General features: G+C 57.4%; 1 protein-coding gene, 1 non-coding gene and 1 pseudogene across 2 annotated transcripts in view; all 3 read right to left on the bottom strand.

Moving 5' to 3' along the window:
* The window catches only part of CACNA1B (calcium voltage-gated channel subunit alpha1 B), a 148,231-nt gene that overhangs the window by 4,635 nt on the left and 119,709 nt on the right, over positions 1-23,887 (bottom strand). Inside the window, exons 33-41 of the mRNA XM_039858818.1 lie at positions 21,867-21,983; positions 21,583-21,648; positions 21,135-21,226; positions 20,689-20,833; positions 13,669-13,796; positions 9,021-9,117; positions 6,409-6,517; positions 991-1,098; positions 308-420 (exon numbers count right to left, since the gene is read on the bottom strand). Of these exons, the coding sequence (XP_039714752.1) occupies positions 308-420; positions 991-1,098; positions 6,409-6,517; positions 9,021-9,117; positions 13,669-13,796; positions 20,689-20,833; positions 21,135-21,226; positions 21,583-21,648; positions 21,867-21,983 (975 nt within the window). The remainder of the gene's footprint in view (positions 1-307; positions 421-990; positions 1,099-6,408; positions 6,518-9,020; positions 9,118-13,668; positions 13,797-20,688; positions 20,834-21,134; positions 21,227-21,582; positions 21,649-21,866; positions 21,984-23,887) is intronic.
* LOC120599846 (uncharacterized) lies at positions 4,138-4,253 on the bottom strand (annotated as a pseudogene).
* On the bottom strand, positions 4,263-4,335 carry TRNAV-UAC (transfer RNA valine (anticodon UAC)). Its single transcript has one exon. It is a non-coding gene; the product is annotated as a tRNA-Val (tRNA).

Genomic DNA, 23,887 nt, shown 5'->3' with positions numbered 1-23,887 from the left:
GACAACCCCCTCCTAACGCCCCGCCACTTAGAAACATGGCGTCCCCCGGGGCTGTGCTCAGCCCTCCTCTCTCCCGGCCCGGAACCCGAGCACCCCGCCTCGGGGGCTCCCCAACACCCCGGCTCCCCAACACAACCGGGCGGCAGGCTGACGGAAAGCACCGAGGCGCGTGAGGTCTGAGCCTGGGGGCTGCAGGGCCCTGTCGTCTTCCTTTCCCACCAAACCTTCTCGGGAGGGGGGTGGGTTCCCAGGGCCGTCGGGCAGCTGAGGGCACCGGGGCCCCCTGTGGAAATCCGGGGGCCGGTACCTGGGTCAGGCCTCCCGGGGCTTGGTGAGTCTGGTCCCTGCTGGTTTTGCTCTGTTTGTAGAAGTCGAAGATCATGAGGGCGGCGTAGACTTTCCCCACCGTCACCTCGTCGGCTGCGGTGCAGAGCGGGTGGGGGGCGGGGAGCGGGAGGGTGAAGTTGGGGAGGAAAGGGGATAGAGAGGCCACAGGAAAGATGGGGCGGACTGCGGTGAGTCCGCAGGCCGCCACCAGGACTCCTGGACACGCTCGGGCTGGAGTGCGTGGCTCGGCTAAAGGGCCGGGCCCCAGCCAGGCCTCCAACGCGTCGGGCTGCCACCCGCGGTCCCCCTAGAGCTGCGCTACGCCCACTTCGCCGCCAGGGGGCCTCGGTCTCCCGACAGCTGGAGTCAGCTATCTTCAAGCACCTCGCCGCCTGGTGTGGGTGACGGTGGGGTCCCCCTGCCTTTGCTCCGGGCTTCCTGAAGTGAACTGCCTGCACGAGGGGTGCCACGGCTTTGCTGTACAGCTTCTCCCGCAGCTCCTGTGCACCCCCTCTCGAGGCCAGATTTCCCGCTGGCAGAAGCAGTCTAGACACTTGAGGTGAGCCCACCTCTCCAAGGTGACCAGACAGTCACCCTCACCCAGGCCTCCCTGCTCCGCCTCTGGGTGGGACACAAAAGGGGGACTCGGTCACCCTCACTTACGTTTATGGGGTGGCACCAGCAAATCCAGAGTCTTCTGGGGCAGATTGGCCCACACGGAGGAGATCTCCTTCCTCAGCTCTGCGTCGCACTGATGCTGCGTTGTGCCGGCTGGGGCAGGGCAGGGGTGGGAACGGGGAGGGAGGTGTTAAGGGCAAGCCCACAGCCCCCCGGGCGAGGACAGACAGGCCGGGAGGGGGTGTGCAGGGGAAGGCACCGCGTGGAGGCTGTCAGGTAGGAGGCACATGAGCTGAGCACTCGAGCATTGCACGTGTGCGTGTGCGCATCTGCACCTGGATGTGTGTGACTGCGCGTCTGCATGTGTGGTGGGGGAGGGGTGGCCGTGAGCATGGGGGAAGAACATGGTAGGGTCCCAGACACTCTCCATCTAAAAGCATTTATCAAGCACCTGCCACATGTCGCGTGCCGTTCTAGGTGAGGGGACAAAAGCAGAGGCGGCCTTCCTGGAGGCACTGACCGTCCATGGTGAAGGCGCAGTAAGTCACAACCCAGAGGTGAAGCCGAGGGGGCGGGAAGAGGAACCCCAGGAGGCCTGCGACTGTGGACGGGGGTCGGGAAAGGGAGGCATCTCGAGAAGGTGGTGGTGCGTGTGTGTGTGAGACCTTGCAAGTAGAAAGCGACCAGCCTGGCGTGTCACGCTGAGCCAGGAAGGCAGTGCAGCAGCAGGATAAAGTATGCCGATTTATCTTCTCTTCACATGAGGTTTATTAAGTTATAATTTCCATACACTAAATCCACCCTTTAAAATTACCCTGTGCTGAGGATTTTGGTAAAGGCAAACAGTTGTGTGCCCGCCGCCACAACGAAGGCGTGGGACGCGGCGCCACCGCCAAGGCCTCTCTGTGGCCGGCCCCGCGCCCTCTCCTGGCCCCTGGCAGTCGCTGATGTGTTTTCTGTCTCATTGCTGTGCTTTCTCCAGAATGTCACATAAATGGCACCACATATCGTGTTGGCTTTTGGGTCCGACTTCCTTCACGCAGCACGAAGCACCTGAGATTCGCCCGCATCCTGGGCTGGGTCAGCGGCCTGTCTGTGTGTTCCCTGCCGAGTCCTACCTCACTGTGTGGCCACACCAAGCTTGTTTACCCACTCACTGGTGGACATTCACGTTGTGTACAGTGTGGGGTGATTACGAATGAAGCCATAAACATTTGCATACGGGTTTTTGTGTGGATGTTTTCATTTCATCCCACTTTTTTTGATTTCTTTAATGATTTCATTGATATTGAGTATCTTTCTTTAGGCATGTTTATTAGCCTTCGACATGTCTTCTTTGGTGACGTATCTGTTCAATCATTTTCATTCCATTATTTTCTTACTGCTGAGTTGTGAGAGACCTTCATACCGTCTGGAAACTAGCGCTCTGTCTGTCAGACGTGCATTTCACCAGTATTTCCTCAGAGTCTTTGGCCTGTCTTTTCATGTTCTTAAGTATCTTTTAAAGTTTTTAATTTTGATAATGTGCAATTTATTGATTTTTCTTTTATGCTCAAGCTATTTGTGTCTGAAAAAAAAACTTTGCCTAACACAAAATCACCAAGATTTTTCTCCCAAGATTTTATAATTTTACACTTATGTCTGTGATCCACTTAAAGTTAACTTTTGTGGAAGGTGAGAGGTACGTGCTACAGACTGAATCGTGTCCCCCCCATGGGTTGAAGCCTCAACCTGCAGTGTGACTGTTTGGAGATGGGGCCCATAGGAGGTGATCAGGGTGAAGCGAGGGCCTCAGGGTGGGCTCTGACACAGGCTCAGTGTCTCTAGAAGGGAGTGTGCTCACTTCCCACACACACTCCGGGAAGGCCACGGGGGATGGTGCCGTAGGAAGGTGGCCGTGTGTAAGCCCGGAGAGCAGGCCCCAGAATGAACCCTACCTTCCTGGAGCCTTGGTCTTAGATGTCCACCCTCCAGACTGTGAGGAATACACGTCTGGGTTCCAGCCCCTCGGTCACGGCACTTTGCCGTGGTGGCCTGGGCAGACCACGGGAGTGAACGTCAAGGGTTCGAAGTTCTGGCACTGCCTGTTGAAAAGATGGCCTTTCTTCCACTGACTGCCTTTGCAACATCACTGGAAATCAGCTGGCTAAATAAGTGTGAGTCCCCTTCTGAAGTCTCTGTTGTTCCAATGATTATGTCTCCATCCTGTCACCAACGCCACATGCCTTGATCCATGGAGCTTTATAGAAAGTCTTTAATTCAGGTACGGTCAGTTTTACAACTTGGTTCTTTTTTCAAAATTGTTTCTGTTACTCAAGTTCCTTTGCTTTTCTATGTACATTTTAGAATTGGTTGGTAAATTTCTAACCCAACAGCTTATTGGAATTTTGACTCTGATTCTGTTGATCAACATGTGACAAACTGACATCATAACAACACTGAGTGTCCTCATGCATGAACACGATGCACTGCTTGATTAATTTAGGTCTTCTCTGATTCCTTTAGTCATTGTTTTACAATTTGTAGCGTAATAACATCACACACATATTCTTTAGTGTTTCTAGCAATACAGAAGTAGTTCATGTTTTCGGTGTGACTTTAATGGAACTTTTCCCCATTTCAACTGTTAATTGCTAATATGTAGGAACACATTCACTTTTTGTATACTGACCTTGTATTCTGAGACCTTGATATACTTTTGTATTAGTTCTAGAAACTCTTTCATGGCTTAAAACAGTAGGAATTTATTACCTCAATTCTGGAGACCAGAAGCTCAAAATCAAGGTGTCAGAAGGGCTGTGCTCCCTCCAGTGAGGGAGGGCGAAGACCCCTTCCTTGCTACTTGTTAGCTTCTGGGGGCTCCTATGAACCCTTGGGTTGTAGATGCCTCCATTTTTTAACCTTTTATTAGACTTTTTGCGATTTTCTGCAGAAAATAGTCAATTGTGAATAGAGGCAGTTTTACTTCCTTCCAACTGGTTCTCCTCTTATTTTTCTTGACTTATCACAGTGGCAAGGCCTCAAGTATGATGTCGAATGAGAATGGTGACAGCGGACGACCTTGTCTTGTTCTTGATCTTAGGATCTTATAGGGTTTTCGTAGCTATACTGTATCAGACTGAGGAAGTTTCTAGTTTATGTAGATAATTTTATTTATTTTTATTTATTTATTATTTTTATTTATTATTTTTATGCCTACAGCATCCGATCTTCCTAGGTGGTCTCCCATCCAAGTACTAACCAGGCCCGACCCTGCTTAGCTTCCGAGATCAGACATCGGGCTTGTTCAGGGTAGCATGGCCGTAGACCACGGACTGTGGTTCCACTGGGGCGCGAACCCAGGACCTTCTGCGTGTAAAGCAGATGTGCTCACCGCTGCACTATGGAACCACCTCCGTATGAAGATAATTTTTAAAAACATGAATGGATATTGAATTTTTTCAAATGCTTTTTCTGCATGTATGGAGATGATGATATAGTTTTCTTTTTTGGTATATTAAATTGTATCGATTGACTTTTAAACCTGAACCAACCTTACATTCCTGAGATAAACCCTACTTTTGTCATCATTCATTATTTTATACGACACATATACATGGCTAGACTCACGTTTGCTAGAACCGTGCTGAAGATATATGTGTCTGTATTCATGAGCGATGCTGCTCTGTAATTGTCTTTTCCTGTCATGTCTTTGTCTCGTTCTGGTATCGGAGTAATGCTGGCCTCGTTTATCTCAGAAATACCATCTCCTTCCATTTTCTGGAAGAGTCTGTAGGGAATGGCATCACTTCTTCTATGAGTACTTGGCAGACTTCACTGATGGGACCAGCTGGGCAGGGGTTCTCCTTGCTGGAGGGTTCTTAACTATAAACTTAATTTCTTTAATGGATTTAGTACCACTCAGGATAGCTATTTTTTCCAGGTTACCTATTCTTGAATGCGCCTAGTAGTTTGTGTCAAGGAATTTTTCCATTTCTTTTAAATTGTTGACGTTTTTGACACAAAGTTGTTCATAAAATGTCCTTGTTACCCATTTAATGTTGACAGGATCTGTGTTGATGTTTATGCTTTCGTTGCTAATGTTGGTTGTCTTTAGTCTTTTCGTCTTGATCAGTCTGGCTAGAGATTTAGTCATTTTGCTGGTGACTGTGACCATGGTCGTTCCGGCCACTGTGCTGAAGGGAGTCTGCGAGGGCCAGGGCAGACCAGCGAGGGGGCTGCTGCGACCGCCGTGGCAGGAGCCGGCGGAGGCACAGCGGAGGGACGCGTCCGCGCTCTGGTGGGGTGGCGACCGAAGCGTCGGAGGTGCCGGTAAGAGATGTGGCTCAGAGACGGGGTGAGGAGAGAAAGAGGAGATGAAAACGACTCTTGGGGCTCTGTCTCAGCCACTGGAAGGACAGCCCCCCTGCTGGGGCGCGAGGGCTAAGGGCGCTCTCTGAAGCTCCAGTTTGGGCAAGAAAACTTCGGACAACGTGGGGGGTAAGCCTCCGGCGGGCACACGGGCCTGGACGCCTGGGCTAAAACCGTGAAACTGTCGTTCACGATGTTTAAACATGGGCGGAGGGCAGGTGACAAAGACAGCGCTCAGAGACTGGGACATGTGAGAAACCAGAGAAAGAGAAATGAAAGAGCTTCAGAAAGAAGGCGACTGGAACCGAGAAGGGCTGCAGACCAGTCCGTGAGACCAGGGCTGAGAACGGGGAGCGCCTGGGGGCTCAGGCGGCAGCAGCCCTGAGTGGCAACTCAAACCCGGCTGACCAGGAGCTCGCTGCCACGAAGGAAAGAAAACAAGAGGGAAGTCAGAGAAGGGGCAGAGAATGCTCTAGAGATGGGAGAGACAACAGCATGTTCATGTACTGAAACCCATGCTCCAGCAGAGGGGAAGCTGACGGGCCAGGGAACCGGGCAGATGGGGAAGAACCCGGTGTGCAGGGCGGGCTGGCTCGCCGTCCGTCACAGAGCTGGCTGAGCTCAAGGCCAAGGACGGTGGCAGAGGGGCAGTGCAGGCCCCCCCAAGGACCCTAATTTTCTCCTCACATGAGCGTGACGGTGGGGAGGACATGCTGCAAGATCGTTCTCTCCCTGATTTGGCACAAGATCCGAGGCCCTGTCCAGGCCCAGGAGAGGGTCTGGACAAGGGCCGGGCGGGCTCTAGGGAGGGGACGAGGCACGCAGACTCTTCACCCAGGGTGGTGCGGCCTGTGTGAAGCTGTGCCAGCTGCGTTCTGACTCCAACACGCAACAGCTCCAGCTCACCTGAACAAGCCGTTTACCCTCACGACACTCCGCTCCCTCAGGTGACAGGGGAGCACGCAGTGCTAACGTGCAGAATGGCCATCAGGGACAAGGTCGGCGCCCAACACGGGCACATGGGCAGCCGACTCGAGCCCCTCCACGCAGGCCGCGCCTGGGGGTGGCTCCCAGCGTAGGCCGGCACCCTCCCGCCGAGGCCACCAAGCTCACCTGGAGCCAGCTTGATCTCCAGTGCGGTCCGGATGAGGGCCATCAGTGTGGACGTGAAGTGCACGGTCATGTCCTCACTGGAGATGGGCATGTTCATGCGGACCAGGCGCTAGGGACAAGGGGCAGGTCAGGGCCACACCTGCCGGGTCCCCCGCCACCTGGCCACACAGTGCTCAAGGCCCCAGGGGGCTGGGCTGGGCTTCCTGGGGGGACCCCTGCGGGTGCTGGGGAAAAAACCGGTTGGGCAGAGGGAGTTTTGCCAGCATTCACCCACCCACCCCCACCTCGCGTGGCCTGAGGATTCTCCTGGCTGCAGAAAAGCGATGTCCAGGAAAAGACTGTGCCCCGGGGTGGCCGGGCGCCCAACCCTATGAAAGACCGGGCAGCTCTGAAGCCAGAGGACTCCTGCCCACGGCCTGCGGCTGGAGCGAGGCCACGACCTTGGCTGAGAAGGGAGAGGTCTGGGCCTGAGGCGCCTGGGGCAGCCCGGACAGGAGGGAGGCCCCTGTCCCCACCGCTCTGCCCAGACTGAGCCCTTCCACTCACTGTCAGGTCCAGCTCCAGCTCCAGCCCCAGGCTGGCAGCAGCCTCTCACCACCCAGCCAGGGGCCAGGAAGGGGCCCTTGGTGCGTCCCGCTGGAGGCCGAGGGTGCCTCAGACACCAGCTCCCCCTGGAAAGACCCGGGAGAGGTGGGGCCGCACAGGGCCTGAGCTCGGCCAGCAGCATGGGGCTGGTGGGGAGGGCTCCAGGCCGGCCGGGGCAGTGTCCACAGCTTTGCTCCTATGTCCCGCCCCGTGAAAGGTCTCCTCTCCTCTTTTCGGTCCCCAAGGACAGAACAGCTGGGTCTGTAAAGGCTTCTCCAGGCACAGGCAGCAGCTGCCCAGAGCCGGAGGCTCCATGGACTCACCCACTGCAGGAGGGTAGCGTCTCGGGTGTCTGGGTTATCCTGAGCACAGAGGGGTGCCAGGATCCACCTGTACTTTCCCAGCTGCCTCTCGTCCCCTTCCACAGAACAGGAGCTAGAGATGGGGGCACAGGCCCCACCCTGGGGCTGCCTGTTCTCTGCCGGCCTGCAGTCTGTCACGGGACAGTCCGTCGTCCCTTCTCGGGGGAGGCGCCCTGCCTCCAGCCCTACCTCCAACATTGTGGCCCCAAATTTAATCCTCAGCCTTTTGGAGGAGGGTGGCTAGAAACAAGAACCCAGACTGTCCCCCCGAATGCTGGCAAAGCCCCGCTTAGCACATCCAATCATGGGCCCAGGACCTTACATGTCACTTGTGTGATGCACACCAGGAAAAACAGCAACCAGCACTGATGGCAGTGGGGATGGGGGGGTGGGGTGCAGAGGGCCCCTCTGCAGGGGAGCTGGGGAGTCAGGGACCCGGGAAGAAGCAGCAAAGCAGGTAACTTCCAAGAGAGGGGGCTCTGTCCAGGGCACTGTCACCCAGAGGGCTTAGAGTCTCGGGGGCCAGGCCAGGACAGACGGACAGAAGTCTGCCTGGGCCTGGGCCCTCTTGGCCACAGCACTCTGTGTGTCTCCCGGACGGACCTTACAGCCTTGCCAAGCCACTGCCACCACCCTGAGGCCACCCTAGCCTCTCTGTGCCCAGAGCCTCGGAGCTGGTCAGCACAGCCAGGGAGAGGCTCCCCAGGCTGCTCCGTCTGGCCCTGCTGCCCACCCCGGCTGGGTGTCAGTGCAGACAGAGCTCTCCTTCTTGGGGACAAAGCTACGGCCTTGCATGCAGGGCCTCCAGGCAGACACAACATCATGCCAGGCGAGGGAGGGCTGAGGAAGACACCAGAGACATCTGTGTGTGGCTTTGAAGAGCCACTCAGCTTCCGAGGCTATGCTGAGCCAGGTGACAGACACAGGTCCCAGAGACCAGAGCACAGAGACAGACAGCGTGGACAGGACAGAGAGACAGAGGCTCTAGTGGGAGCCTCTCCGGGAGGGAGGGGCGGCAGGGCGGCTCCAGACATGCTGGCCGGGTGCAGGGCTGGAGCCGACTGTCTTTGCTGGGGCCACGGGGGCTGTGGGGGGGCTCTCAGTGGGTGGGTGCTGGAGAATACAAAGGGGTGACCAAGTGTGCACGGGCAGGGAGAGCAGGCTGGACGCTGGGCTGTGACTGCTCGTCGACTGGGGGCACCTAGAGGTGCCCTCAGATGGCCCTTCCTGTGACTCCCGTCCCGCATTCTCCATGCCACAGGGCGTCCTCCCCACTGGGCCCTGTGAGGCCCTGGGGGTGGCTGGTGCTGCCTGGGGCGGGGGGCGGTTCTCAGGTGCTCCGGGCCCCTGTTCCCCCAGGGTCAGCCCTGAGGGCTAGGGACAAAGGGGCGCAGAGTGGCACTGAGCCCAGAACAAAAGCAGTCTGTCAGGGAAGCTGGTCTGCCTAGTCTCTAGGGTGTGCAGGGGAGGAGAACCGTCCTGCTGGGCTCCTCGGAGGCTCGGGGGCAGCCTGGGGACACGAGGGGCCCTGTGACAGTGTCTGGGCCCTCTGGCTGGCAAGAAAGCGGAGACGGCTGGGGCAGAGAAGAGAGAGAAACAGTGAGCAGAGCGGCAGACAGACGGACGGACAAGCCCAGCGCAGGGCCGCGGGCGGGGCGGGGTTACCTTGTAGGCAACTCGAGCAGGGCACTTCTTCCCCAGCCCCAGCGGCGGGGACATGTGCTTCAGCATCTCAAACATGTCACTGTAACTGATGCGCCCACTGGAGGCGGGGCCAGGGGCCATGGCAGAGAGGGGTCCACGGAGGGGTGTGCGGGGGGCAGGGGAGAAGCAGACAAGAGAAAGGACCCAGTTAATCGCATCGGAGTCGATGCCCAGAGTCCCGCAGTGGACGAGGGGTCTCTGCTTCACGTGGGTCTCTCTGTGCCCCTGCCCGAGCACAGGGCGCGGCGGGTGACACCGAGCTGGTGGCCATGGGGGGGGAGGGGGCTGCGTCGGGCGGCTTTGGGTTGCCAGCTTCTGACTTTACATTGCAGGAACCGCGGACAACGCCGGATCAGAAGAAGCCGCTCTGCGGTGCCGGGGCGGCCGGCCTGAGGGGACAGCGCTTTCCCTTAACACTCAGTGTGCGTCCGGGTTAGCCCGGTGCCACACGCGCAGAAGAGTCTAAGGCCTGCCGCTCCGCAGGGGGCCTGAGGCCCCAGGGGCAGCTGGGGCTGACACTGGAGGCTGGAGGGGCGTGGCCCGGTGCCGCTCTGGCCCCTCCTGACAGTGTGACGGGGCAGGGCTGGGACCAACACACGCGCTCAGGCTCCAGATTCAGGGACGTGTCTGGGGCCGATGACTACATCTTCCCAGGGCAGACAGGGTACCAGGCCTGAAGCCTCACTTCTGCCTGTGGGACACCTGCCATGGGACCTGCCTGGGGTCCTAGAGACACAGACAGGTTCAGGCCACTCAGGAGAAACAGAGAATAGCCAAGGGCCAGGGCTCTCAGCCTGGGCTGGGGGGGTCAGTCAGGAGCGGGAGCCGGAGGCTCCTCTGGACCAGAACCCCAGGGCTGCTCCTGGTCTGCCTGTGCCCACATCCCACCCTCCTGGCCCTCGGCCTCCAGTCTTGCTGGCCATCCGCCCACCCTCAAGAGCTGGGAGCAGAGCCAGCTGAGAGGCTGACTCCTTGGCACAGGTGATGCCTGGTCCCTGGCCCCACCCAGCAGCCAGCTGCGGAGCTCACAGCCCAGCCAGCCGTTTTGTGTGCTCTGTGTCACAGGCTGTCTGTCCCCAGCCAGGTGAAGGGGTCGGGAGATCACAGGGTTGGGGGGGACAAAGTCTGGGTGGGCAGGGTGGGAGAGGAGGGGTGCCAGTCATGCCCACACCAGGCAGGGTGGGTGCCGTGGCGGCACGTCGGGCAGGAAGAGCACGGACGAGGCTCTGAAGGGGCAAACCTTGTAGGCCACCCTACGAGGGCAGTTCCTCCCTAAGCCAGCGGGCGGCGCAATACAGCGCAGCAACCTGTGCACGTCCTTATAGTGAACCCGGCAACTGGAAAGGAAGCACCAGAGGTTACAGCGAGGACGCAGGGCCCGCCCCGCCCGCCCCCCGCCCTGTGCGGGAAGGCGTGCGGGTGCAGCCGGGGGCGCTGGGCTCGGGCTGCTCCATCAACCCTCAGATGCCGGCGGAGTAAACGCGTGACCTGACCACTGTCACTCTGACTCAAGACCTGTCCTACTGTCTATGGAACAATGTCAAGCTCCTCGTTGAGCCCGAATCCCAACCAGCCCGGGCCTTTCTCAACCAGCCCGGCCGTCAGCCTCTCCGCAACGCGGGCCCCTCGCCAGCCGGACACAGTCGGCCTCCGTTGCCTCCACCGTCACCCGCCCTTCTCTGGATCCCAGTCCACCCTGCCTTCCCTTGGCCCAGTGCCACCTCCTCTGACTTACCAGCCAGACCGGCCCCTCTGCAGACACCCTAAGGTGCCTCGCCCTAAGGACCCTGCAGGGTGGAGTGAACCCCACACCCCAGGACACGCAGATGCTCGGGACATGGACTGGACGGACGGATGGGTGTAAAGAGGCAGACACTGTTCACAGTGGGTGTGACTGTGATTCCCCTTCAAGCCTACATGGCACCACGCAGTGTTGAGGCAACAAGGGGGCCAGCCCCAGAAGCAGTACTGAGGTGCACACCACGCACGCATGCACACATGTATACACACCGGCATGCACACACAGCCCTGTGCACACACAGCACACATGCACACACGTACACATGCCAACATGCATGTGCAGCCCTGTGTATACACACATCAACATGAACAAAACCCTGCGCACACACAGTGCACACACACACCAGCATTCACACGCAGCCCTGTGCACACAGTGCACACACATGTACACTCACCAGCATGCACACGCAGCCCCATACACACATGGCACAGACATGCACACACATATACAGAAACGCCAGCAAGTGCACAGAGCCCTGTACATACATGGCACACAGACAGACACATATGTACGCATGGACACACACACACAGACACACAGATATACGTGTACATGTGTGCACCAGCAAGCACACACAGTGCACACAGACACACATGTCACACACAGCCCTGTGCACATACGCATATACCAGCATGCACATGGAGCCCCATACACACATGGTGCACACAGAGACACGTGTACACACAGACGCATGTACACATAGACACATGTGTACATGTGTACACCAGCAAGCACACACAGTGCACACACGCACACACACCAGCATGAACACAGCCCTGTGCACACACAGCACGTGCATGCACACATGAATATGGATGTGCCACAATCACATAGCCACAGGTGAGCACACACACACAAAACGAGGAAAATTCCACGAAGCTCAGTCCTTTCAAAGTCTCCCAAGAATGAGGAGACGGCAGAGTGGTCATGTGAGAAATAAAGATGACCAGGTCCTTGCACCTGTCCCGCCCAAGACGTGGGTCAAGACCCACTCTGCTCAGCCATCTGGAAGTGCTCTGTGTCATCAGCCTCGGCCAATCATGGGTGCAGCAAGTCTGAGTGTCAGCTGCGGGTCCCACCTGTGCCACCTTTGGGGTGCAGCTTGCATCTCGCCATCGACTCCTGCCTGAGCATCTCTTCACCGCAGCCGACTGCCCTGGCCTGCTCGGGGCTCCAGCTTAGACTCTGGGTGTGGGCAACAGTCTGAGCCCTCCCCGCACACTCGCAAAGCCAGTCTGGCCTACGTCCGCCGCGTGTATGTCCCAATTCGGTGCCACCCGCGGCCAACCTGGGAAGTCCTAGGTGTACAGTGCACGCAGGTCCGCCCTGACCTCCTTTGCCATTAGCCCGAGCCCCGCCCTGAACTATCAGCCTCTGGCAGCACACTGCCCTCTGGAACAGGTGCCCAGAACCAGCAGCATCTGAGACACGATTGGGTGCCCCTTCTCCAGCGAACATCGACCCTGCTTCGTGGGGGTGTCTGTGGCTCCCCGCCCAAGAAGGACCTGGCCTGGCATGGTCAGTCTGCCCTCCGGCCCTCCTGGGCCCTGCTGGGCAGGGAAGCATGAGGCTCGAGCCTGTGGACTCTGGCACTTGCTCTAGGCATTGGTTGTGGAAAGTGACAGGTCTCCCGAGGCCACAGAAACGGGCACGCGCACACATAGCACACACACGGTGTGCCTGTCCTGTCCCCCACGATACAGAACACCCAGAGACGCCGGGGCCTGGAGTGCCCGGGACCCCTGGTGCAGCCGGCGGTTCCGGGACTCGCCCGGTTGGGCAGGGCCTCCCGGGGCCTCTGCATGTTCCATGGGCCGGGCCGGGCCACCCCGGAGCTCCCTCATGCCGAGCGCTGGGGAGTGAGACGCCTTCCCACTCACTGACGCCTCTGCGTGCCCGCCATGAGCCAGGTGCTGAGCAGGCCTTTGCCACACAGGCAGCCAGGTCCCTTGGCCTGTGTCCTCCGCTCTGCCTTGCACCACCGTGACTACCCAAGTCACCGCTTGAGAGAGGCGAATGAGTGAGTGCTGAGGGAACGGCCAACGGGCAGAAGGGACTCATGCCGCTTTGCTGGCCGAGGAGGAGCACGACTGCATGTGTGGACGCTCCCCGCAAACGTCTGACAACCCCGGGCCCCAGGCCATGCCCTTCCCGAGACGCCTGCTCTGTCACTCACACAACACAGAAGCCTCTCACTGTGCCTGAAGGCTCATACACATTCTAGACCCTTCCTGGTTGCTCGTTCCATTTCAGTAAAACGGCGCCAAGCCCCCACCACTTGCGGCCTGAGTTGGGGACGGAGGTGCACGTTGGCCCTTCCCTGAGGGAGGCGGCAGACAGCCCTGAGCCCATGGGGACAACATCTGCGGCCCTGAAGGCCTCCAAGCTCCATGAGGGTGGTGAGGCCTGAGGGACGGTCCCTCCACTGTGTCCACGATCTGCCACCAAGCCCTCCACAACCCCTTACATGTGAGAAGACAGTGAACAGCTGCTCAGCAAGAACTTTGGGGTCTCACGAACGCCCTAGAAACCTCCCGTGACCCCAGGCAACATCCTGAAGGCTGGACTGAGGAGCTCAGAGGACTTCTCAGCCCGGGGAGCTAGAGAGGAGCACGTGGGGAATGAAATGGAGGGAGCCGCCCAGGAGGGAGGCCCCGCACGTCCTGTGTGGAGAGGGTGCAGCCCTGGGCCCCGGCCAAAACTCGAGGGGACGCAACGCGCACCTGCCACCTGCCTCCGTCACCCGGCCTGGCCCTGACATCCGTGGGTCCGGCCCGCTCGGGATTGGGGGCAGGCCGGCACACTCACCACGCGGCCGGGTCGTACTCGGCCCAGACGCGGATGAACTCGTCCAGGTGGTGCGGCCCCAGGATGGACGAGTCCCGTGTGAGGTACTCGAAGTTGTCCATGATCACAGCCACGAACAGGTTCAGCATCTGCAGAGCGGGAGGAGGGCTGACAACGGGGCCTCAGACGGCCTTCTCCCCCACCTCTCCCCCTCCAGCCAGAGTCTGCATGACACGATCAGGGTGGCAGAGGTCACGGACCAAGCCGGAGCCTGCCCGGCCGCCTCTGCCTGTCCCCAGCAGCAGTGGACGCTCCGGCCCAGGCCTGGGCCCTAACCTGGAATGCAGTCCTCGGAGGCTCCTGCTGCTCAGCTCCACCAACATCCTGCACCCGCTCCACCCCGCTGTCCGGGTTAGCCCCCTCCCACTCTGTGACCCCAGCCTCCTCCCCTCTCAGTTAGCAGGAGTGACTCTGGAGGACAAAGTTTGCTGACAGGAGGCCAGCAGCTGAGTAACTGACTCAAAGTTCGCGCGCACCATTAGCCGTTTCAAGTGCACAGCTCAGTGGCCCTGACAGCATCCAGTGCACTGTGCAACCACCACGCTCTAGTCTCGACGTCTCTTCATGACCCCAGGAGAATGCCTTGTGCCCTTGCCCCCTCCTTCCATCCCCACCAACCTGCTCTCTGTCTCCAGACCTGTCTACTCCGCACACTCCGTGACAGGGAACCACATGGCACGTGGCCTTCTGCGCCTGGCTTTTCGCTGAGTGTCTTTTCGAGGTTCACCTGTGCTGCAGTGCATGTCGGTTTCCTTCCCCGTTCTGGCTGAACGATACTCTGGCATAGGCCGACACCACAACACGCATTCGGGTGGTTCCTGCCTCCTGGCCACTGTGGGCATTCGGGTGGTTCCTGCCTCCTGGCCACTGTGGGCATTCGGGTGGTTCCTGCCTCCTGTGGCCAAAGCCACCATACGCACTCACGTGCAAGCTTCTGTGTGGACCCCTCTCTGCGTTTCTCTGGAGTGGAATTGCTGGGGTCACATGGTAATTCTACGCTTAATTTTTTTGAGAACTTCTCAGCTGTTTCTCACGGAAGTTGCCGTGTTTTACATTCCCACCAGCAACCTACAAGAGCTCCTAATTCTCCATGTCCTGGCCAACACTTACTACTTTCTGTTCTTGACAAGAATGTGTCACAGCCGTCCTAGCGGGTGTGAAGCAGCATCTCGCGGAGGCTCCGATCTGCACTTCCTGATGACCACAGATGCTGCATATCGTCATGGACCCGCTGGCTGCTTGTACATCTTCCTTCAAAAACATCTATTCTGAGTCTTTGACGACTTTTCTATAGTTCGTCTTTTTGTTGTTGAGCTTTATGTGTTTCGGATCCTGAAGAGCACGTGATCTGTGAACAGCCTCTCCCAGCCCTTAAACAGCATTGCTCATCGCTGGCAGTGGCCTCGCTTTAATTTCGAGCAGATCAGTTTATCTGTCTTTTGCTGCTCGTAATTTCGGTGTCAAAACTAGGAATCTTTCCCAAGTCTGAGGTCTTGAAGATTTTCCATCTAGAGGTTCTTCTGAGAGTCCTACAGTTTGAGCCTTTACGTTGCGGTCTTCCGTTGATTCTGAGTTACTTCTGTACTGGAGTGAGGCAGGGGCCACGTGGACACCAGTCGTCTCTCTACCGCTTGCTGCAGTAACGACTCTTTCCACACTGAATGGTCTCTGTACCCTCGTCAGACGCCAACTGGCCGCGGGCTCTGGGGCTTGCCTCTGGCCTTCAGCCCCTCTCCACTGTCTACCCGCATGTCCATCCTCATGCCAGCACCACGCTGCCCCGCCCTGCCGTACTGAGGTGCAAACTGAGAAATGAAACGGTAAGAAACGTGCAGCGCACGCTGCGGTGACCTGGCACACGCGTGCACTGTGAAAGTGTCCCCGCCGTCTAGTTAACTAGCACGTCCATCACCTCGCATCTTACCGTTCCTTCTGCAGAACACCTAAGCTCTAACTTCAGCAAACGCCAATTACACGCCAGCGTCACCGACCAGCCACCACCCTCAGGAGCCCTTCGCCTCGAGCAGAAAGTGGGCCCCTCGGCCGCCCTCGCGTCCGCGCCCCGGCTCCGGGACCTCTTTTCTGCCCCCGCTCAGAGTCTGACCTTTCGTTTAGATTCCACGTATAAGCGATGCTGTCAGAAATGGAATTCTTTTCACTTCCTTTTCCGATCGTTCACTGCCGGTGGACAGAAACACGACAGATATTCATGTGTTGATTTTGTACCCTGAAACTTTACCGATCTCATCTGTTACCTGTAGCGGGGTTTTTGTTTTTTGGGGGGGGTTGGTGTTCTTCAGCATTTTCTGTATATGGAACAATGTCATCTGCAAACGGAGATAGTTTTACTTCTTCCATTCTAATTTGGGTACCTTTTGTTCCTTTTCTGGCCTAATTGCTCCAGTAAAACTTCATCACAATGTCAAACAGAAGTGATGAAAGCAGGCATCCCTGTCTCGTTCCTGTCTTTGGGGAGATTTTATTTACTGTGAAGCAGGATGTCAGCTGTGGCTTCTTCACTGAAGCCTTTCACCACACTAAGGAGGTTCCCTCCTATTCCTAGCGTGTTAGGTGTGTTTATCATGAAAGGGTGACGCTTCTTCTGCACCTATCGAGATGCTCACAGGGCCTTTTCCTCACTGATGTGATGTATCACGCTGACCGATTTTCATCTGTGGAGTCACCTCGCATTCCTGACGCATTTCCACTTGGTCGTGGTGCGTAACCCTTCTACTGTGTGGCTGGAATCAGTCTGTTAGCATTTTGTGCAGAATATTTACTTGTTTATTCATAAGGGATGTTGGTCTGTGCTTTCCTTGTGGCGCCTTTGTCGGGCTTTCGTTTTGGGGTAGTACTCGTATCAGACAACGCTTATCCACTCATCTGTCGATGACACCGTGGTTGCTTTTACCTTTAGGCTGTCGCAAGTAACGCCGCTCTGAACGCGTGTGTACAAATATGCATTCCAGGCCCCGCCTTCCAGTCCTGGGCTAGACACCCAGAAGTGGAACTGCTGGGGCGCACCCTGATCTGTTCTAAGTGTTGGAGGAACCACCGCAGCGGCCGAAGCACTTACCTTCTCACCAGCAACGCGCAGGGCCCCCTCGTCTCCGCGTCCCCGTCAACACTTATCTTCTGTTCTGTTCTGTTCTGTTTTTGTCTTTCCTGACAGTGATCACAATCGGTACAAAGGTGCCTCTTATTGGGGCTTTAATTTGCATTTCCATAACGATTGGCGATATTGAGCATCTTCTCATGAGTTAATTGGCCATTTATACATTTCCTTTGGAGAAACATTCATTTAAGTCCTTTGCCAATTTTTATATGGTTGTTTTTCTTGTCGAGTTGTAAGAGTTATTTATATTTTTAAAATATTAGCCTCTCGTCATATATATGATTTGCAAATAGTTTCTCCCATGCCTTGGTTTGCCTTTTCACTTTGTGGATAGTGTCTTTTGACACATAAAAATTTTTAATTTTGAGTAGTCCAATATGTCAATTGTTTTCTTTGTTGCTCACGATTTTGTTGTCACACCTAAGAACCCTTTTCCAGATACAATGTCGTAAGAACTGCTCCCAATGGTCCCTTCTGAGATTTTTACAGTTTCAGCTTTTACATGTAGGTCTTTGATGGGTTTTGAGTTAATTTTTGCAGATGGTGTAGGGTATGGGTCTAAATTCATTCTTTTGCATGTGGATTTCCAGTTTTCTCAGCATCATTTGTTGAAGTTTATCTTTTCCTCATTAAATGGCCTCAGCAGCCTAGTCTTTTGACCATTATGTGTTTATTTCTGGGCTCCTTGTCCTATGCCATCATTCCATGTGTTTGTCTACATGCCAGTATTATGCTGTTTTGATTACCAAAGCTTTGAAGTAAATTTTGAAATCGGGAAGCGTGACACCTCCAACTTTGTTCTTTTTAAATTTTTTTTTTTTTTTTGGCTATTTATGGATCCTTGAGATTCTGTATGAATTTTAGATGGATTTTTCTGTTTCTGTAAAAATAATAATAATAATAATAATAATAATAAAACCACAGGTTTTGATAAGGATTGCATGAAATCTGTAGTTTGCTTTGGATAGTATTGACATCTCAGCAGTATTAGATCTTCCAAACCATGGCCATGTGATGTCACTTCATGAAACGGTTCTCTCCTTTCTCCCAGCAATGCTTTCTGGGTTCCAATGCACACACACACCCTAAACCTCCTCGGTTAGGGTTACTCCTAAGTATTTCATCGTTTTTGACGTTATCGTCAATAGAACTGTTTTCTTCATTTCTTTTTTGTATTGTTCATTATTAATGTATAGAACACAAGTGATTTCTGCTTGTTGGTTTTGTATCCTGTAACTTTTATGAATTTGGTTTTTAGTTCAAACAGGTTTTCCTGTAAACTATTTCAGGTTTTCTACATATATGGTCATGTCTGCAAAAAGAGATAATTACATTTCTTCCCTTCTAAACTGAATACCTTTTTAAAGCTTTTATTCATTTGTTTGCTTGATTAATTGCTGTGCCTGGGACATCCAGCACCATACTGAACAGAAGTAACAAATAGGCACCCCTGCCTTGCTCCTGATCTTAGAGAAAAATCTTTGAGTTTCTCATCACTGAGCATGCTTGCTATAGGTTTTCACATATGGCCTCATGTAAGTTGAGGTGGTTTCCTTCTATTCCTACTTTACCGAGTGTTTTTGTCAAGAAAGGAGGGTGAATTTTTTTCTAATGCTTTTCCTGCATCAATTGAGATGATCATGTGGTTCTTCCCTTCATTCTGTGGATGTGTGCTGTGGCACATTCATGTCCGTAACCCTGCAGTCCAGGCACAAACCCCATCTGATCCCGGTGTTTAACTCTTTCAACGCGGCATGAAACGTGGTTTGCTGCATTTCGTTGACGATTTCTGCGCCACTACTAGGCTGTAGTTTTCTAGTAGAGTCTGTCTGGTTTTGGTGTCAAAGTAACGCTGGCCTCACAGAATGAGTCTGAAGTGTTCCCTTCTCTTCAGTTTTTTGGAAGAGTTTGAAGGAGGTTGGCATTAATTCTCCTTTATATGTTTGGTAGAACTCACCAATCTCATCCTGGACTTTTTTTTCGTCTTGAACATGCCCCCCTTTGCCCTGCTCTCGCTGTAGCACAGACACCCTCCCATCCCACCCCTTAAGGAAACATGGCCTGCTCTTAATGCCACGACTCGCCAGCCCCCTTCATGGGGTCTGGTGCCCGGCTGCCATTCTGGGTAGGGCTGCCACTCTTGTCATCGACCTTGCTGGTGAGCAACACCCACAGACACGGTCAGCTCCTGCCTGGCCTCTCTGTCCCCTGGCCTGCCCCCACCCACCACCATCTCAGCCCCGGTCCTGTGACCGTCTGCTAAACTTGGTCATCACCACTGTGCGTCACCATTACTGCCACTGTGTCGACTTCAGATGCCCCACTGTCTGCCAGTGTCTCCTACCTTCCTCTGATCCTTGTGTTCCCAAACCGCTTTGTCCACACAAGGAACTCCGACCCAGTGACCCTGCCCATCACCTCCCTCTGTCCCCAGCTCGACCCCATTGCCAGTACTAAAATCACCTACATACGCCCTTCTCTCCCTCCTGAAACAGGTATGGAAAGCCCCGAATCTGGACAGTACACTTCTCTACCCACGGTGCCACATACCAAAGGTGGCTGGAGAAAAGCGCAAACTGCTGGCTGCTCCCACTCAGCTTGCGCCCACGGAGCGGGGGCATTGGCTGTGCACCACCCGCTGGCCAGAGCGGCTGTCTGCCCGTACGCGCTCGCCACCGCTCTGCCTCTCGGACCCTCTGCAGTGAGGCTTCGGTCCCGCTGTGCGAAGAACCGGTTCTCGTGAAGGTCACCGACGGCCTGTGCCTGTCCACGCCCCATGACCGGCTCCCACCTCTGTCACCTTTCTTCGCCACCCAGCGACACTTCCTGTGGCTGACCACTCACTCCCTCCTGAGACACTCTCTTCCCATGGCTTTTGGGGTGCCCCCTCTCCAGGCTCTGAACCTGCCTCACTGACAGCTCCCTCTCCACTTCTGGCCCTCGGGCTACCCGAGCCCCCCGCCTTCCCTTCGAACCACACTCCAGGGTCGGTGCCCCTCACGAGTGGGCCGTTAACACCCACGGTCCCAGGCCCGCTCCAGAAACCCCGGTGCAGCGAGTCTGCACAGAGGCCCAGGAATCTGGACTCGGGCAGGGGCGCAAGTGACGCTTCAGTCATGGTCGTCCGGTTACGTGGTGTGTGGCTGGAACATAGAAGGTTTCACAGCCCTGTGAACACACCAAACAGTGTTGACGACTTGTCTGTCCATCCAGCCTGGAGGTCTAGAGGGCATCTGTCTCCTTCGTCCCCCATGCAGAGGCTCCGGCCTCCAGTCTGGGGAGAATGGTCACTTCACCCCAAAGGAACCCAGGGCTCAGCTCTGTCCTTCCTCAGACTCACGTTCGGTCATGGACCACGTCAGCCCCGCCTGTGAAATGCAGTCGACTCCACCCGCCTCCCGCCCTTCTCCGGGCGCCGCCTCCCTGCTCACTCCGCAGCTGTCCCGCAGCTGTCCCGGCCAGAAGCAGGGCCCGAGGGGGTGCCTGGAACGTGGGGCCACCACGCCACGCCACCCAGTCTCCCAGAGGCTCTGCTGACCAGGAACGGAAGCCGCCCGCCTGGGGCCAGCCCGCTGCAGCTCACTGGTTTCCAGTGGCTCCCCAGGCACACCGGCTAGAGTACCGCTTCTCTGTCCCCTCCTCACAGGGAAGTCCCCTTAGCAGCTGAAAACTACGTACAACTCCCACGGGAGTCACGGCAGGGCCCACGGGTGCTCAGCACTGAGTGGTCCCTTCGGGGTTAACGAGGTCATCATCCCATTGGCACGAATCGTTTGTGTGACCTCAGTCAGAATCAGAGGCCAGCAGGAAACGCAGAGGACCAGAGGGGGAGCGGCCGAGGGCCGCAGGGCGGGCCGAGTGCTCACCAGGAAGGAGCACAGGAAGATGAAGGACACGAAGTAGAAGTAGGCGAAGTCGCTGCCGCACTCGCTAGCGCTGGCGTGCTCGTCGCAGGCTCGGTCGCTGAGGCAGGACAGCATGATCTCGTGCCAGGCCTCCCCGGTGGCGCTCCTGAGGGGAAGGGTGGCTCCGTGAGCCCCGCAGACGTCCTGGGCCGGGGGACGGGCCGTGCGACCCTCTCCTGGCCTTCCCACGGAGGGTCCCACCGTGCCGGTCTGGATAGCGGACGGACAACCACTCTGGCTCCAGGAAGACGGCGCCCCGCACCAGGAGCTGGCAGCGTGGGGGCCCTGGCGGACGCCTGGCCTGGAGCCAGCAGGCTGCGCTGATGGCTGGTCTCCGGCTGGTCCCCTCCCGGCAGGCGCCAGCCCCGTGCTCATGCAAGGTGGGGGACGCCTCCCAAGCAGCACACCTGAACAGGAGCATCAAGGCCTGTAGAAACGTCCGGAAGTTGTTGTGTCTGTTGATGCTGGAGTCGTCATCCAGGGCAATATTCCCGAACACCTGAAGAGAAGGCTGTGGGCTGAGCCCCCGACCTGACAGCAGCCGGGTGGGGCAGAAGCGGGGAGTGGGTGCGCACAAGGACCTGCAGGGCAGGGCACGGTCCTCCCCACAGAGCCACCACCACGGCTGCAGTGGCTGAAGGGCCAGTGCGTGCCCAGGGCCGAGGAACCCATGACAGCCCAGCACCTGGATGTCCCCTGCTCAGCGTGGGCTGGCCTGGCCCTGAGCGGGTGGGCTGAGTTCACACGGAAACGTCCACTACGCACCAGTCTGCCATTACTGCCACTCAATGACCGTGAGCAGCGCCCTTCTAGCCCAGGGACAGGACCCTGAGCGTCGCGCCCAGCAGCACCCACCTGCATGCCAATGATGGCGTAGATGAAGAAAAGCATGGCAATGAGCAGGCACACGTAGGGCAGGGCCTGCGGAGACACACGTGGGTTCAGTCCCAGGCCGGGGCCAGACGGGGCCATACGTGTCAGCCGAGCCTGGATCCTCCCCGCTGACCACCCGGCCCGGCCACGGTGGCTGTCTCTGCCTCCCCAGCTGGGCTCGGGGTTCTGCAGCACTCAGAAGACACCAGCGCGTGTCCTGAGAGGCCCCTGCAGCCGCGGGCAGGTGGGGCGAGCGGGCGGCTCACCTTGAAGGACTGCACGAAGGTCCACAGCAGGATGCGGATGGTGTAGCCCTGGCGCAGCAGCTTGATGAGCCGGGCCGCACGGAACAGGCGCAGGAAGCTCAGGTTGATGAAGTTGTTCTGCGGGAACGAGGGGGCCGCTCACCCTCCGGCGCTGCCCCGCAAGGCCACCGGCCGCTGCCTGCCCAGTGCCATCCAACCACTGCCCACCCACTGCAGCCCGAGGAAGGGGGCAGAGGAGAGCCTGAGACAGTCCCCGTGCCACACCTGCGGCCACCAGCCAACCTCCCAGGTGAAGCTCACCACTGCGCACGGGCCCTCACGCAGCAGGTCACAGACCCATGGGGACAGGGGCTTCCCGAAGCAGCCCCGGCCAGGCAGAGCCTGGATGCCAGCTGCAGCTGGGCCTCCAGCACTGACCACCTCTTGCGGGACATGGCGGGCCGGCGGTGCAGGTGCTGGGCAGGGTTGCTTGTCCCCTGAGCACCCCCACAGGGACCCGGCCCGGGCAGGTGGCACGCACTTCCTGTCCATGCAGGCAGCAAAGCCCCTGCCCGCCCGGGACCCCGCAGAGGGGCAGTCAAGGCGCTGTAGCTGGTGGACGTGTTGGTGGCCCTGCTGCGTACGCTGTGGAAGCCACCTCTGCCACCCACACAGACTTCCCTGCTCGAGGGGTCCCGGGGGTCCAGCCTGCTCTCTCAGCCAAGAGCTCAGAGTCCAGCACAAAACACACCAGTGCTGCCTCCACACGACCTGGGGCAGGGCTCCTGCTCTGCCCGGGGACCCTAGATCACTGGCACCCCACCAGGGCCGCATTCCTGGTGGCTCGGAGACCCAGGGCCACACGCAGCCTGACAGCAGCTCCTGCCACTCTGGTGCCATGAATATGCAAGCAGCTCCAGTGGCCAACAGAGAGAAGGGCCAGAAGGCGAACGAGACAGTACGTGCAGGGGCGCATGCAGGGGGTGGTGGGTGCCTCCTCAGACTGCTCTGTGGACGGGACACAGCTGTGGGGCGGGGGGACACCCACTGCTGCTTTCAGAGACACTGTCTGCCACTTCGCTGAGGCATCTCCCCACTCAGGGCACGACTTCCCGACCCCCACCAGGGTGGCTGGGGGCTTGGGGCTGCCTCTGCGGCTGAGGGGCTGGCAGCTAGGCTGGGGGATGGCACAGCAGGGCTGGTCCAGATCAGCAAGGAGGCTGAAGTGGCCGCAGCCCCCATGAGTTCGTGCGGGGGTTCTCACCGCACACACAGTGGCTGGGAAGTGTCCACCGTGGCCTGAGGATGCTTGGAAAAGCCCAGCATCTCAGGAGGACAGGCACAGGGATGAAGACGGACTTGTGTGCAGTGCCAGGAAACGCAGTGTACTGCCAGGCACAGCAGTGGGGCCAGGGCTGCTGAACGCCTAGCCTCCTTGGGGGTCTCTGCTTTGGAACCACCTGCTCAGGTGTGGCCGAAACGGCCAGGACTGTGATGACAGCACCTGTCCAGCTCAAAGTGACTCAGGCAGCCGCTCAGGCAGCTGGCACAGACACGATTTCCTGAAGATACTGAGGAAAATGTAGCCTTTGGGTGACAAAGGGACAGCGAATGAATGAGGCCAAGGAGGCACAGTTCACCCATGTCACCTGTGCACAGATCCTGAGTTTGGCAAGTCACTCGCCGCTTTCTCCCGACTCACATCCCCACCCGTCACCCAGGATTCTCACTTGGGCTCTAGGGGCACTCAGGAGAGGGGAGGGGGTGGCAACAGACAGACAGCCCTGGAAAGGACAGATGGTGATGGTGGCCACAGATGCTCCAAGCACAGCGTGACAGGTTAGGTACACAGTGGCCGCACTGCCACGCAGGCTGCATGCGAGGGCAGGGGGCATGCGCGTGGCAGCTGCCCCATGGCTGTGCACGGCCGCCTCTGGCCTTGGCCATGCCCTTAGGGTGGACAGAGCCTGCCCCCCCCCCCGAGTCCCTGGCTTCTGCAGCACCTCCTTGTTGTATGGCCTCTGAGTCAGGAAAGGTGTGTC

Source organism: Pteropus medius, unplaced genomic scaffold (assembly GCF_902729225.1).
Source record: "Pteropus medius unplaced genomic scaffold, Ma_sr-lr_union100, whole genome shotgun sequence".
NCBI lineage: Eukaryota > Metazoa > Chordata > Mammalia > Chiroptera > Pteropodidae > Pteropus > Pteropus medius.
This window is presented reverse-complemented; position numbering and strand designations above follow the sequence as displayed.